General features: G+C 38.5%; 2 protein-coding genes across 11 annotated transcripts in view; one reads left to right on the forward strand and one right to left on the reverse strand.

The window, feature by feature from the left end:
• Positions 1–1122: 1122 nt before the first annotated feature.
• FABP2 (fatty acid binding protein 2) lies at positions 1123–4428 on the forward strand (the record flags this gene model as incomplete). Its single annotated transcript, XM_080635771.1, has 4 exons — positions 1123–1189; positions 1867–2039; positions 2725–2832; positions 3765–4428. 4 exons carry the CDS (start codon positions 1123–1125, stop codon positions 3813–3815), a joined length of 399 nt encoding a protein of 132 aa, XP_080491897.1. The 3' UTR covers positions 3816–4428.
• Positions 4429–13618: 9190 nt separating this feature from the next.
• Positions 13619–16403, reverse strand: part of USP53 (ubiquitin specific peptidase 53) — a 39295-nt gene continuing 36510 nt past the window's right edge. For all 10 annotated transcript variants that reach the window (XM_080633454.1, XM_080633452.1, XM_080633455.1 and 7 more), the window contains 2 exons: positions 15421–15520; positions 13619–14609 (listed from right to left, as the gene is read on the reverse strand). In XM_080633454.1, coding sequence (XP_080489580.1) covers positions 13625–14609; positions 15421–15520 — 1085 coding nt within the window. In that variant the 3' untranslated portion in view covers positions 13619–13624. The remainder of the gene's footprint in view (positions 14610–15420; positions 15521–16403) is intronic.

Raw genomic sequence — 16403 nt, forward strand, 5'->3', positions numbered from 1 at the left:
GGGCTCTGACACTTTTTGAGACACTGAGTTTGGATTTAGCACCATGCTAACACAACTATTCATTTTAGAGTTAGCTAACTTTTACCCAGTTCCAATTACAGGGGCTAGCATGCATATATTTCCCTAAGTCAAACATCTTGAAATGTCTTGCCTATCTATACCAAACAATGCTTCAGTTCACAGTGAGATACAGTATTTAGATTTTGTCCTTCACAAAAAAAATCTTAGTTCTGGAATTCTCATATTTATATAGAGCCAGTACTTTTCTCTACTAAAACTATGCCTGCTTCTTTGCAAATTTTATAACTTTCAAGTAAGTCAAGGTGATAAAAACCACATGGAAATGTGTTTGGAAATGTAAAAACTACATAATAAGGCCTAACTGGTGTTCTTAAATAGATATTGTGAGATACTTCCCTCACCACCACTAACAGTAAACCACCTGAACAGCTTCCCCCTGGCAGGCTTCTTTACCTTGCAAGAAGAGGTAGAAAGCACAGGAAGAGCGGCAGGTGCTGCTTCTTCCTAGCATTGAAGAAAAAAAGGCACTTCCAAGATGGAAGACCACAGCTTTGAGGAAGGCAAACAACAGTAGCTGGAACACTCATCAAAGGAGCTCCCTTGACATATCGAAGATAACCTCTGCAAACTACTGCTGTGAGAGTCTTCTTGAACTGGAATAGCTGTAGTTGGAACATGTGTATTCACAACTACAACACACTAGCTTGCATCAAATCCCACCTTAAGACCAAAAGGTCTGGGAAAAAATAATTTTAACTGTAATGCACGGTCAACTTCTAGCACCCTGTTTTGGCTTAAAGTATGGCTCCTTTCTCTACCTTACTGATAATTTTCACTACAACCTGAATATGATGAATAAAATGAACAGATTAGCAATTCTTTATTAAGATGTGCAATAAAGATGCTGTCATGATCTGAGGGCAATAAGGGAGAGATTCAGCAAAGCAGTGCGGTCACGACTGGAAATTTGATTAAAAGAATTAGTGCATCAGTTGAGCTTTAGTCAGCCACATCATCCTGTAAACTGCTGTCAAGATAAGCAAGTACATAAATTCTCTTTGCAAAGGTATGTTACTTCAGAAGAGTCCAACTAGCAGAAACATGGCATTTAACGGTACTTGGAAAATAGACAGAAATGAAAACTACGAAAAGTTCATGGAGGCAATGGGTAAGTCTTACTCTTCCAATGCCTTCTACAAGAATAATACCACTATCACTGAATACAAACTCAAGCTTTCTACGAACTACCTTCTGGCTAGCCTGTCCTTTCACTGCTTGCTGCTCTGCCCTTGCATAGTGTACTGCATTTGTTTACAGAAGATCACAAGGGGGAGGGGGGAAACTATGAAATGTTCTGATTTTAATTATGTTATTTTAATCTTAAGCAACTCAACTTACTGCAGCAGATTTACTTCAGCAGAAGAAAAAATCTCTAAGTCTACATTTGAGTAAAAGACTCAGACAATCTGAATGATACACTTTCAGCAGAATTCTACAGCAGGAATACTAATTTGATAACATGAAACTACTTTCAAAATTATACAGGAAGGAAATAATTTTTCAGTTCTACAGAAACACATGATTTGAGTAATTTCAACATCCTTTAAGTTTTTATAAACTGTGCATTATATGGATATAAACATAACCATTCCAGTTGGATAGTCTGTACTGGTGAATATGGCTTCAATAAAAAGTGAAGAAGAATGAAAATTTGGCTTAGAATGCTGGAATAAACTCATTTCACCACATAAAAGTCACTAAAAAGAGACAAAGATGATGCTCCAGTTTTTGTGGTGGGTTTTGTTTCTTTTATTTTTTCTGATTTATGGTAATTGATTTTCCTAGGTGTTAACATGATGAAAAGAAAGTTAGGAGCCCATGATAATTTGAAGATCACTTTTCAACAAGATGGAAAAAAATTTACTCTCAAAGAATCAAGCAACTTCCGTACCATAGACATTGAATTCACACTGGGAGTCGATTTTGAGTACAGTTTGGCTGATGGGACTGAACTTACTGTAAGATACTTCCTATATTATTATATTTATTATATATGGCAATAACTTTATGAAGTACAGTTTCAAGATGAATAGTTTGTCTCCTAGTTTTTAATTTAAATTTTACTTTTAAAGTGTGATTGTTCAGGAATGCTTACAGCTTATATACAAAAACACAAGGTATTTATCTTGGTTTTGGTTGGGATAGAATTAATTTTCTTCCTAGTAGCTGGCTGGGTTTAAACCACAATAATAGTCTTAATGATTCAACACTGTACCATGAAACTCAGGGTTCCACAGAGGGTCCAAAAAGCAGAGTATGTAGCGATTTTCACAACATGAAATTCACGCAAACACGATTTTACTACTTGTAATACTCAAGTCCAGGACCTAGAGAGCAGTCAGTATTTACATGAAATTTCTCTCTGTTGATGCAGTTAATTAAAATAAAGAGTGCTGAGCACTAAAAACATCTTGCTTGACTACTATGCAATTAACTAGTGAGTTTGTTAAAAATTTGTTTTTACAGCCTTTCTCTCAATGTCCAAAAAAAGCATTATTACATCGTTTTAATCTCTTCTCACTTTTAAGCATTCCTGCAGTTTTGAAATCAAATCAGTGTCATTTCTATAGTAAAATATTTGTGCGGTTGGGTTTGTTGGTTTGTTTTTTTGTTGGTTTTTTTTTTTTTTTTTTCCCATTACAGGGCTCTTGGAACATGGAAGGAAACAAACTTGTAGGAACATTTACTAGAAAAGATAATGGAAAAGTACTCCAAGCAAACAGAGAAGTCATAGATGATGAACTTGTTCAGGTGAGTTATGTGGTCACTTACATACAACTTTACAACATAATAACTGAAAAAAATTAAAAGCTTTTCTGAAAGTGGGAAATATTTTCTTCAAGCCAAATAATTTAAAATATTTTTAGTTAAAATTCTAAAATCAAGTAATCTATCAAAATTTAAAGATTTAAAACTCACAACCTGTGACTTCTGTTTTTCTACCCACATGACCTGTATATTATCAATGCATTCTAAGGCCTGTGAATAAAACCTGTATACAGAAGATATATATATACAGACAGATAGACAGACAAATAGATAGACAGACATACAGACTGTGTAGATATATTCTTTTCCAAGTCTCTGCCTTGAGAAGCCTTACCACAGCAGCTTACTACAGTGTAATGCTATCAATGGCCACTATTTGAAAGAAAGTTTGGTGTTGGGGCAGGAGATGATGCACAGAGGGCTAAGTCTGAGACAAAAGGGAAATCTTTCACAGCTCTGTAGTTGAACTGAACTGTAACGCTTTAGGACCCTCTCTGTTAGACAGACACAAGCTTCTTAGAAGAATTAAATAAAAAAAACCCCACCAACCTCATGGACAGCTGTGAGATACCAAAACATACAGTCCAACCCTTCAGTGCTTCTAAAAAAAACAGTAACACAGATGAAACCTGTTAAATAGTGGTACTGGGAACACAGTACTTCAACACTTTAGGTTTTTTCTGACATCCCCAAAAGCTCTCCTGTGGTGGTCCAAATGCTTGCATAGAGAATTTATGCCTACTGACAACAGGCTGCTTTTCTCACATTCTTTCCTCAAAGCCTGCAGAAGAGTGGCAGGCCCCTCACAGCCACAAGTCACAATTCATTATATCACTACTGCCCATCTCTCAATAGCACCTGTGAAATGAAACTGTAATACCAGCCACTGATTTTTCTTCCTCATTTCTTAACAGACTTACGTATATGAAGGAGTTGAAGCCAAGAGAATCTTCAAAAGAGCCTAAGAACTTCATTCAGACCAGCACCAGAAAAAAAAAACAAACCAAAACAACAAACCAAAACAATGAAAAAAGACCATTTTTCTATATATCCTCTGGGTGTTTTTTTTTTTTTTTTTTTTTTTTTTTATTTTTTATTTTTTTTTTATTTTTTATTTTTTTTTTTTTTTTTTTTTTTTAACTTTTATCCCCTCACAGCACCTCTTAAGCTGCAATTACTTAGCCCTGTTGAAAACACCAGCTAGTTCCTTATGTTTATTGTTTTGCCTTGAATAAACAAAATCCAATTATAATTTGATACCAATGCTAAAATGTTGTTTACACCAAGTCCTATCTGAGTGCCATAATGTAAAAGGCTGCAGAAATTATTTTCTGTAAGCAGAACTTAAATAATTTCTTGCATTGGTTCTCAAATGACAACTTAGTTTCCCTACCATACTATTTATATGGATAAACGGTTTCTCTGTGTATTGAATTTTATGTAATACAGATGGCAAAGCCTGAAAGAAACCTCACAGCACCCAAGTCTCTAAGACTATGCTATGTAAATATAAAAATGAAATAAACATAAAATATGGTGTGATAATACTGCTTACTTGGAGGTCTTAAATGATATCCCATTAATACCTTCCTCTAATCAATAGGAATAATATAAAGCATGTACTGATGATATACTGGCATCTCACAGAAAGTAATTTCATTGTGTTTGTTTCAAAAAAATGACCATGCTTTTAAACAGAGATTTTCAGTTGTTGCCATTAATCAGGGGTTCAAATTATTCTGTGTCAGGAACAGAATTAGAAGGCTCTGAGCAAGTTTCTTTTAGGACACGAACAAAAATATTGAAAGGATCTTAACAAGATAAGGAATGATTTCAAACTACGTTGACTCCTGAGAGGTGACAAATAAGCACCATTTTCTGTTCATGCTGTCCAGTCTGTCTTATTTTCAACCCAGCCTCGCACCCATTGAGTTGTACTGTTTCCTCAGGGCTGCAGTAAAAGTGCCTCTTGAGGGTCAGCGCTAATTACATCTGCTGTGTCCCTCTAACAATGCCTCCCAATGGTCAGCTAGTCCTGTCCCCATGTCTGAAGGGCAGTCTGCCTCCCAGTCCTGGGCCCCTTCTGATGCATCAGCAAGCCAAACCTGTGTGCTGCTGGCACTCTTGTCCTTCAGTAGACAAGCAAGCCCTGAAAGGCTGATTCATGTAAGGCTTTTTGCCAAAAGGTCACAATACCACACGGGCCTGAGGACAGCCCCGAGGCCTAAACATACAAGATACATAAAGATACACATGCAACCGTATTTGTCATTATGATTTTAGTGGGTTTTTAAAATACCTCACAAAATTTACTCCATTGTTTTCTCGGCTCTCTTTGACTAACTTTTTTTGCTGGCCATAACCGAATAAAAAAGAAATCAGTGTTTTCTTTATTTTGTAACTGAATCCTCTCTCAGCCGGTCTTCAGTGTCTCACAGCTCCCTCTACTGCCAAAATGCTCTCATGACGCGAACAGTACTCGAGTAGGACAGATGACCCTTGTTTACGAATTTGGATTTCCTCTCCCAGATACTGATTGTATGAAATTTCCAGTGTACATTTTTTCTTACATAATCACCTTTCAGTGGTAGATTTAGACACATATCACAATGAAGAGTATTATTTTAAAGAGTCCTTCAAGTACAGACAGATGTAAAACTGAAAAGCAAGGGTATGAAAAACTAGAAAAAAACCCCACCAAACAAAAACAATAATATGGATTTTGTTTAGCTACTAAAGCCTTTAAAAGGGAGAGGGACAAAGAATAATGGCTTGCAGTACACTGTGTGACAGTTATGTGCCCTGAAAAAGCAGACTAAATTATGAGAAGCCCTAATCATCCAAGTGCTGTTACAGAATTTGACCTTTGTAATCATTTGCATGTCATTACTGCTTCTAAATTGCATACAAGTATATTAGCAATTAATTATTTCAATGGTTTCAGTAAATTGGAGAATGTTGGTTTATTTCTGTTAGAGGCTTTACTGGCTGGAATAAAAGCTGCATTAAGTTTCTGAATACATTCCCTCCTCCTTCCCTGAGGACACTTATCAACACCTGCTATTAATGCACTTACCTCTGCAACACCCAACCCACTAACGCCCTGATGCATGGTTATTTTGATCTAGGTTATCAAACCTGTTTGACTGATTGGCTCCCATAATCAGTAGGGTATTTTGTTCGATAAGTATTTGAGAGATTAATTTAGCTCATTCTGGACTTCATACAAGACTACAAACTGAAAAGTAAACTGATAATTATTTACTAAAAACATAATACAGCAAAAGTATGTAACAACTCCAAATACTGCAGACACACCTGGACAGCAGCTGTACTTAAAAAATAAAAAAAAAAAAAGGAAAAATCTTTAAAGACTAAAGACTCAGTCTCCAGTACTTGAGACTGAGATCATTAAAGAAATGGAGGAGAGTGGTACAGATTTGGTAAACTAACAAATAAGATTACAGTAGATGTGAATGAGTTAAATTTGAGCAGGCAACTTTTTTTTTCCCTAGGCAGTAATTTCAGAATTACAGTACACTGCAACTTAACAGGAAACAAGTTGCTTTGGGGAAGCCTGCAATCCACAGTTCCTTTTGCTCAAATGAGCAATAAAGACTTAAAGAGGAAGTATTGTCATTGTTTTCCCTCAAAATCTCTTATATACTTCACCTAACACACACACACTTACCAGATACTTACTACATAATTCAAGGTCATCCTTATTTCTAATGATAGAACTTACTAAGGAAAATAGCTACCCCTAAGTGCATGTTTATGAGAAGTTAAACTGATCAGATACACCTGCTCTGCATTCTGCAACAAGTACTAACTTTGCCTTTACTATGAGGCTAAAGAGGGTTAACAGCTGCAGTAAGGAAGCAGGGTTTCTTAGTATAGTCCTAAGTTGCTGGTCTCTCTTCTGAACACAATAAAAATAACTGCTCTCCTTTCAATACTGAGTATTGGCTGACTGAGGGTAGCACACCGCAACTATGAGCACGGCATCAGGTTATGCAGCTTAATTTGTGCAACTCTGTAATTTTTTTAAGTTCTCATGCAGCAATGTATTGAGTAAATAAAACACACAGTATACACTATCTACATGAACTTTCCTGTTTGCTGAGAGTGTACAGGCAACCTAACCTTTAGGGACAGGAAGCACATCTTGGAACGATTTGAATTTTCCTCAACTTCTTCACAACAGGATTTTCAAAGAAGTCTTTTAGTTTCTTCCAGGTCATCATCAGCTCTCCAAGAAACCGCATCAGAAAGAACTTGTGAATGTCTGTTTCCACACAAGCCCCAGTACAGCTTCACAGAACAAAACCAATGCCGTCTGACAGGACTGCCCACCTGCTTTTCTCCACACCTGTCTCTCCCGGCCGAGCGCCCTGTCAGGGAGCAGCAGTAAGTGGTACACAAGTACTACCGCAGAAACGTCAGTCACCAGCTCAGCCTCTACAGGCAGCGCTTCCCCCATAACCAGCAAAGAGAATCAGGAGTTCCCTCTGATACGCGGATAGACTCCACAACTCATTAAAGTTGTAAAGTAGGTATGCTTTATTCAGCGCTGAGACGCATGGGGGATCCCTCCTCCAAAGGCATGCTCACCTCAGCATTGTTCTCCTTCATATTTATCCTCTAAACTATTACATACTCATGAGATTACACAACACACATACGTATTCATGACCTATCCCCTCTCGTATTATGATGAGGTAAAACGTCCTTGCTCGCGTAGTGTCTCTTGGTGATCGTGGGCGAGGGTCTCAAGATGAAGTAAACGAGTCTTCCTTGAACTTTTCACCTCTAGTCGTCGCGCATGTTCCCTGGTGATTTAGTCACTGTTCAAACCGCAAAGCTGATTTCAGCCGGTTTAGGGTTCCAGAGAACAGGAACCGAGTTACTGTTCCTTCCTCTTATCAATAGCCTTGGTCCTCCCACCCTGTTCCAGCAAGCACGATAAGTGTTGAGCAGCATTTGTTGAGTAAATGAGTAAGCAGTAACATGTTAAGCAAGCGGCTTAACCCTAACTCCCCTGTACATCGGTTAACCCTTCTCACTTCCATGTGAGTGCGACCTTCCTTGTGAGTGACATCACTTCCATGTCCAGTGCCACCATCCGACCCCGGCCGGTCGCCGCCATTAGCCACTTAGCAGTGAGGGGGAAGTACCCATCGCGGCGGCAACTCCCAGGAAGGCAGCGAGGGAGAGCAGCCGCGCTTGTGGAAAGGGACAAAACACCAGCACGTCACGGGATCGCGACAGGGGCAACAACAAAGACACCACCTCGCACACCCCATCGATCACCAATGCCTTCCGCAGAACATAAGCGCGGCGCTGCGTGAGGCGGCAAAGGCGGTGCTGGCGTGCGCTCACGGCAGAGCGTCACAGCGATACGTGCGCTTCGTTCCCATTGGCTGCCTACCCGGAAGTACAGCTGGTGCCTGCGCGGTGAGTACTGCCGTCCAGGGAGGCGATCCTCCCGGACATGGAGACGGAGGCGATGCGGCGGGAGCAGCGGGACGCGGCGGATTATGGCGGCCGGGCGCAGGCGATGTCGCTGTCGGGGCAGTCCTACTGGCTGGACTTGTGGCTTTTCCTTCTCTTTGACCTGGCGCTCTTCGTGGTCATCTACTTGCTGCCCTGAGGATGCCGGGCCCAGGTCAGCCGCCGCCGGGGAGCGAGTGCGTCCGGCTCTCAGTGGGGCGGGGAGCTCCCGGTGCGACGCGGGCATCCCCCTGACCTTTAGGGCGAGCTGTAGCGAGCAGGTGCTGCCCTGAGGAGCTGGTTCGGGGCGGGAGGAAGAGGAGGTGGCCCGGCGGCCGGGGAGCTGCAGCTGTCAGCAGCTGGACCGCCCATAAGTCGCCGAGGCGCCCACGGGTGAAGATACCGCTGCTAGTTGGGGAGTGGCTCCTGGGAGCAGCCTTTCGTGTCCCTGCCCAGCCTCAAAAGGCCTGGAGAGCACAAATACCCAGAAAGAAACGTAAAACTATTTTCAAAACAGTAGGTTGGGTTTTCTTTGTTTGTGCTAATACAAAAAAAAAAAAAAAAAAAGAGTATCAGGTCTTGGATCAGAAAGTATGCTTGATGCTTTTCTCATGTTTGCTGTATCTTTAAAAGAAGTTGTGTAGTACTGCAAAAGTAACCTGGGCTTTTCTGTTCCCTGTAGAGCCACTGCCTAATCACAGGATGCACCTTAAGAAACAAGCAGAGGAAGAGGAGGCCCATTTGTGCAGTATAAACAGCAGGGAACACTATTCCACTTGAATGCAGGAAGCGCATATATATATATATATACATACATTATGTATATCTGTGTTGTATTGTAACGTATTACAGTTCAGGTTTTTACCTGTATCCTGTTTCTGTGTTCTGAACTATGTCTTAAAGGTCATGTATGACAGCCTGACTATACTTTTGTAATTAGTACCTAAAGGTTTGTTAAGCAGAGATGAACATCCATGCTGTTTGAATAAAATCAACCAAAAGGACAGACTGTAGAATGGCTGAGAATAAAATCCAGCTGTAACAGCTTCAGTCTCTGGAACTCGGACCCTTTCCCTCGGTGGAGGAAGCTTACCCAGCTGGTTTACTTTAAGAAAGTTAATCATAAGGGTTTGATGCTGTTTGCTTTTCTCTTACGTGTTTCTACTGCAGCAGTTACTCTGCCTTCTGAAACATGCTAGTGTTTAACAGCAGTAGCAGCCTACTGTACTCACTAATTAAGGTAAACCAGGTTCTGATTTCCTTTGAAATAAAGAGTGAAAGAGCAGCCTTCTTGAATAGCTGGCAGGTAATATGTGAAGTACCCTCTTCCATACACTGTCCATGGATGACTTTAAGTGGATAGAGGTTTCAACTTTCAGGTGCACATCAAAATTTCCTGTTTCACTATAGGGACTTTCAAAACTGTGTTAAATTAAGGAGTCTCTCATATTCTTCAGTGGAAGAAAAGGAAGATAAACACCTGGAACAGGCTTTATACCTCATCAGGTTTTAGGGAAGACGGGCTTCAGCTATGGATGAAGGAGGGGGTGCAGTTTTTTTGAGTATTTTTCCCTTGTGAATACTAGTTTCTGAAAAGTACAATTCATAGTTATTGGGTGTTTTTCATGAATAATTATAAAAAATAAGTAGATTTCAGGACTTTGACATTTCAGTGTCCATTAAGATGCTAGCATTTATGATCTTGGCTGCTGGGACTTTGGCTCATGGTGTGGAAGACTGCTGAACTGCGACTGCATTCTCACCAACAGAAAAACAGGGTTTTACAGTTAGCTCAACTTTTTTTTTTTTTACCCCCCACCCTTTTTCCCCTAACATGATTTCACCAGGGAAAGCCCAAGGGAATAACCTATTAGGGAAGTACTGTTGCTCCATTTCTCTTCTGGTAAAGAAGACAAGTCTAAATATCCTTTAGAAAACTAACCTATTAGGAGATATATGGAAATCTAACTTTCTCCTTCAGCCAGATCTGGCATGCAAGGTTTCACTTAACTCAAAAAACTTAAAGCTAATGAAATGCAGGCTCTGCGGTGCCCTGGGCTCAAGCTATTTCATATGCTCCTGAAGCATGTGAATATATACATCAAGGCAAATTTCACTTATCCATAATAAAGCATAAGAAGGCAAAACAGCATGTGTAACTAATCAATCAGTTACCCAAGGCTGTGGGATTATGGAATTAAGATTGCCCTATGCATTTCATTGATATAGACCTATTTAGCTTTCTAAAGAAATACTTCAGAAGTTGAATTTTACTGCTTGAAAAAATGTAACTGAACCATCATCTCCGCAAGACTTTGGACCATTAGTAGCAGTATCAATCTGTCACTATTTAAAAATGTAGCTCTGGGAAGCCATCTTTCCAGTTTTTCAGGGGTTTTTTTTTGTTTATTTGGTTAGGTTTTTTTGGTTTTTTGTTGTTTTTTTTTTTTTTTTTTTTTAATGTGAAATACAAAAGGAACGGGAGAGAAAGGTACTTTAAATTTTTATCTGATAGTTCGAATAAGCAGGACTTTGCAAAATAATTCTAAAGACTGAAAAATATATCAATTACAAGACTTGTTCATGTCTTTACTGTTACAAAAATTGTCTAGGCTCTTATACAAATCTATAGCCGGAATGGAACATTTATAAAAAAAATAAACAGGCACCCTAGGAAAGTTAAAACAAGTTATCACATATTAGTTACCAACTATTAAGTACATACATACATGGAGTGCAGAGTCAAATATAAAACCAAAGGTGCCTCAATTAGCTATTTAATTAAATACCTGGTAAACATGGGTCACATATAAAGTTGTCCGGTAAGATCAGTTAAAGCAAAGCAAGGAGACTGGAAATACACCTATGTTACTACAGCTACTTTAAAAAGATGTTTACCAGTTGTGCTTACTGGAAGCCAAATCCATTGGTAATAGGCATTCATATTGCTCATTGTACACAAGTATGAACATTGCTATGCATGTTTAAAAATAAGTGTCCTAATATTCACAGTTGTTGCTGTGCTATTCATACATAAAAATACTGTCATTTCAAATAAAAGATTTTTTCAAAACATTTTACAAATTTTACATTATTTACAAATGCCAGTAATCTTTACTTTTACACAAGTATCAGAGGACAGTTTTACTTAACTGGCTATGTATAGTATGTAACATTGCTAGATGAACTAGAAAAGTTTAATCTACAGGTTTTGAAATATCTCAAAAATACTACAATTAGGAATCTTCCAAGTCGATACATTTTCAGGGTTCTTTTTCTGTATTCAACTGATTTTCTTATAAAAGGATACTTTTTTAAAGTTGGTTTTTTTACAGTTTACCAGCAGCCATACATACACATGCATAGTTATTTGCACTACAAATCCTAGATTTCCCCCCAACCCCTCCCCAAAGTGCTACAACGATTGACCAAGATAGAAATAAGATTAATCTGAGACTATGTTGCATATATTATGTTCCAGTTCTACTGTAAGTTACATGTAGTTGAAAAAAGAAAAAACAAACCAACCCAACCCTGACCTTGTCAAAGAACAACCAAAGCTACTGTTTAAATGTCTACCCTGGACAATTGTGCTAAACAATTGCTAACATTTGGTTGAAGCAGTAAAACTCATATATGGTATATAAGGTTTATAAATGTAAAAAAGCTTTTCTAACTGTGCAAGTATAAGCAAGTGTTTCTTATGCATATTTAACTTCCTTGCATTATTTTCATAATGAAAAGGCATTGATATTCAGATGTAACCAGCAGCACCCGAAGTTAACACTAATATGAAATGGCAAAATTTAGTAATTTTGGATTGTGTCAGTCTTTGCTGACATTAAATTACATACTGTTCAGTGTTACAAGACTGAAACAGAACTCTAAGGCCCTCCCTCTGACACCACAACACAGAGCAGGTAATTTTGAACAGCCAGAGTTGCTGCTTTCTTCCCCAGCTGTCACTGGGCCACGTTCTGGGCCTCAGAACAATTGCATAGTTCTGTGCACCAATTTAACTAACCAAATAAAAGCCAAATAAATCCTCTACTTTTGTTACTGAAATAAGTCAGGTTAAGAAAAGACATGGCAAATGCCAGAGCTGCCAAAGCTGCAGGGCAGAGTGCTAGAGCAGATGAAGAGAGGAACCTCTGCTTTTCTAGTCCCCTCAGCCACTGCAGCCTAAATGGCTGCAGGTTCAGACAGCCTGATCTGCCAGTACAGAACACGTGTGTGTGTGAGTGCTCTGCATAGGAAAAAGCATCAGTAAAATCAAGCATCTGACCTCCATTAAACATTGCTCAAAATGTCAAGCTGAAAAGAGAGATAGGAAGTTGAGTAACTAGCAGCACTGACTTTGCATGCAATAGTAGAATAAATCAGAACTGAATGTAACTAGCAAATGTATCTAAAAGCTCACAAAATTAGACTTTTCATACTTGCATGGTAACTGTGTTTTAAAATTGGCGTCCTATTCTGCTATATCAAGTTTGTAGTTTATGTGCTTATATTTAATTTTAATAAGTTAAAGTATATATAGCTTATAGGGTGAACAAATCTGATAAATATGCTTTAAAATGTACACTAACACAGAGTAGGTGTATTAATAGGACATGCTATTTCTGCAATTTCCTTGAATTCCCTTTGAAAAAACTTAACACTTGCAAAACAGAACAACCGTTTCTAAAGAATTCTTGTTAAGGCTAGTCAAATAAAAACTTTGAAATTATCTGGGTAAACTTGTATTAAAGACACTTGAAGGTCTGTGAAAGCACATACTCTCAGAGAAGTCAGCTGAAAAAGCCCCATGTCACCTTCTACTATCTATCAGGACAAATACTGCTCAATTATAACTACACTTACTCCATTATATATGGTAGCATATTTATCCCTTTTGTTAGTCTATGCATGTAGTGACCACAGTCCAAAGGAACACTTTTTAGATTGCAACTTATTAAATTTTGTTACAAAAAAGTAACATCTAGTTGATTCCACTGCTGTATGATGCATACACTCAAAGGGACCATTTTTAGTATAAAGTGTAAAAGACAAGCTGAGTAACGAAGGCAAGCATTAAGGCAACCAGAGTAACAAATCTAAGAACCCTAAGTTTAGCACCTCTCCTCCTCTGTTCACCTCTATTTGCATATTCATTTAGACAGTCATGACTCCAAAGTACAGTAAACTTGGTTCATAGTTAACACACAGATTCCCAATGTCTGTGCCCATTTACAGGCTACATGAAATACCAAAGTAAGATCCAGATATTCTTTTTTTAAGACTATCTATTGCAGTGTATGCCTTCTACGTTTGCCTTGTACCGTTGCTCGGATGTGGAATGCCTGGGCTCAAGAGCAGCATGGTATGTAGCATTCAGTTCTACTCCAGTTGACAGGGGATGCTTTTCTTTGGGAAAGCTTCCACTATCTGTAAAATACAGCTTGGGTCTCTGATGATATTTCATCCTGTATGTGTCAGTCATACAACTATCTACTGAAAAATAAGTCGTTAGGGATACACTATCATTTCCATCCCCATAGCCAGCACTTGGTCCTGTATGACGAGATCCTGTCTTTAAAAAGTTTTCAGACACAGTCCAAAAATCATTAACTGATAAGCGAGGTGTAGAATCTGGTTTATGAGCAAACAGTTCATTCCCTTGAAATGGCTCTTTAAGCCGTTGTTCGTTTGTAAATATGCTTGCTTCTGATCCAGATTTTAAAGGTGTATCCGTTTGCCTCAATGGATTGTTTTGCAACACCTCTGTCAACTTTGTATTGGCTGCCAAGTCATTTTCTGATACTAGAAAAGTATTCAGAGCATACTTCTTTGGCGGTAAAGGCGGAGGAATATTCTGGTACACTGCTTCAGGCACCCAAAGAGCATCCACCCTTCGGAGTGGGTGCCCGGCATACTCGCTGTGAGGCGGAAACACCATGGGCCTTTCTGACAGGTTCTGTGGCACGCAAGGTGACAACCCCACCTTGGGACCAAACATTCTTATGTGATGAGGCTGCGGCTCGGAAGAGGAGTGAAAGTCGTTGCTCGTCAGCTTCCTTCCACAGACATTTTCTGTATAGGGGTGGGATACGCCGTCTGCACAATATACTGGCACGCTGACCTTCTCTAACTTGTCTGGACTAAGCCACTCTGAAGAATTCTGTTCACTTGACTTGTTTCTGCTTTCTGACTTAACAACGTCTTTAACAATTGGCTGTAAAGCTGACGATGGGAAAAGTTTCCTATTGGTCTCAGGCATTTCAGCTCTAAAATACAAAACCACACAAGATATAAGTATCCCTAAAAACATATGAAAGAGCTCCTATAACCCAAGGATTTTTTTTTTCCAAGACAACCTTGGTAACACTGCTTAAATATTCCATCTGACTAGAGAACTGGAATCTGCGTAACATATAGCCATTTGATTTAAAGTTGTATTAAATCACTCCAAAGTTTCTTTCATTTGAAATGTAAAGTGCTCCAGAAAATGTCTGCAAGAGCATCAATATCTGTAAGGCAAGAAAAATTCTTTCCATATTTAGGACTATGTCTAAAATGACCTCTGCTTTCTTCAAAACATCTCTGACTCAGATTGATACATCCACTTTTCAAATATTAGATATTACTTTTGGGTGCCAAATTTGTATTTAGATTCTTCACTTTTAGGAGGCACTGAGCACTTACAGGTTCAAATTAGAAACAACTGGTATAGAGCAGCAGCTTCCAAACAAAAATCACCTCTTTCTCCCCTTCCAGGCAAACTTCTCATTTGAGAATGAAACAAGATTTCATGAGGTTACTGCTCTAACCACAAATAAGTTAATCACTGCCCGTTGCAGTATATTAAAGTAAAAACATGAAACTATTGAACCCCTTTGCTCTGCTAAGATGGTTTAAAACAATGTTAGCTATTTGATTCCATTGACAGAGCATTTAGCCCTATCAATTATATAAAATAAAAAAGGTGCTGTGTCAAAAATAGTCAGTATCTTAACATTTGCATGCTTAATACTGATTACTATCATATAACAGAATTCTTAAACTATTACACAGTAAATTAATGCCAGTATTAGTTACCTCTTTACTGGAGGACTGGGCACCTGCAGATGTAATTCTGTTGGAGAATTAACATGAGGTTTGTAGTTAACTTCTGAATTGACCTGGTCTTTCCTCAAGTCTGGGGGTAGAAAAAAATTCTTTCAAAATCAGCAGAAATACAGTCCAATTCCTTCTTTGTAATTTCTCAGATGTTACAAAAGCAAAACACAATGTAACAGGACAATTACTTCCTTTCAAGAGTTGACATTGGTCAAAATAACCATTTTGAAGAAAATCTGTAACAGAAGGTCAAATCTTACATTCATCCAAAATAATATGAAGGAAATGAGGAAATTTGTTGTTGCTTGGTGGTTTGGGTTTTTTTGTTTGTTATCAGAATATAGGCAATTACCACAATTTAGAAGTCCTGTATTCATGCTTCCAAGATCATCTTAACATTTCATGTAATTAAAAGCAGATTTTGAAAAGCAGCTTTTTATAAAAGCATGTTTATTCAAACATCCAAAGTAATTTAAATTACAAAATAAAAACTATTTACTATTTGTGAAATTTCACATCATGTAATTATAATTAAATGTAATGAATACTGCAGGGATTAGGGGGTGGGGGTTTTTTTTGTTATTGCTTGTGGGTTGGGTTTGTGCTTGGGTTTTGTTGGTTTTTTTCTTTTGTTTATTGAATAAATGCATTCTCTGAAACCAATTAAAACCAAACCTACAGAAAACTAAAGTTCATAGAGATGCTGAGCAGATAGACAGCACACTCAGTCATGTGCTCTAAACACACAGTATGATTCTATGATTCTATGAGTGTGCCTGGCCAGCACTATTACACTCACGCTCCAGAAGTTCCTTTTATTCACAGACAAAGAATCATTCTTTAAAACCACACAATTTCTGAACAATGCAGCTTCTAGTTAACAGTAAATAAAAGGAAGCACTGAAGTATCCATGTCAACAACACATAGAAGAAAACACTCTCTTGGCGAGTGACAAGCAATG

Source organism: Psittacula echo, assembly GCF_963264785.1.
Source record: "Psittacula echo genome assembly, chromosome: 1".
NCBI classification, from domain to species: Eukaryota; Metazoa; Chordata; class Aves; order Psittaciformes; family Psittacidae; genus Psittacula; species Psittacula echo.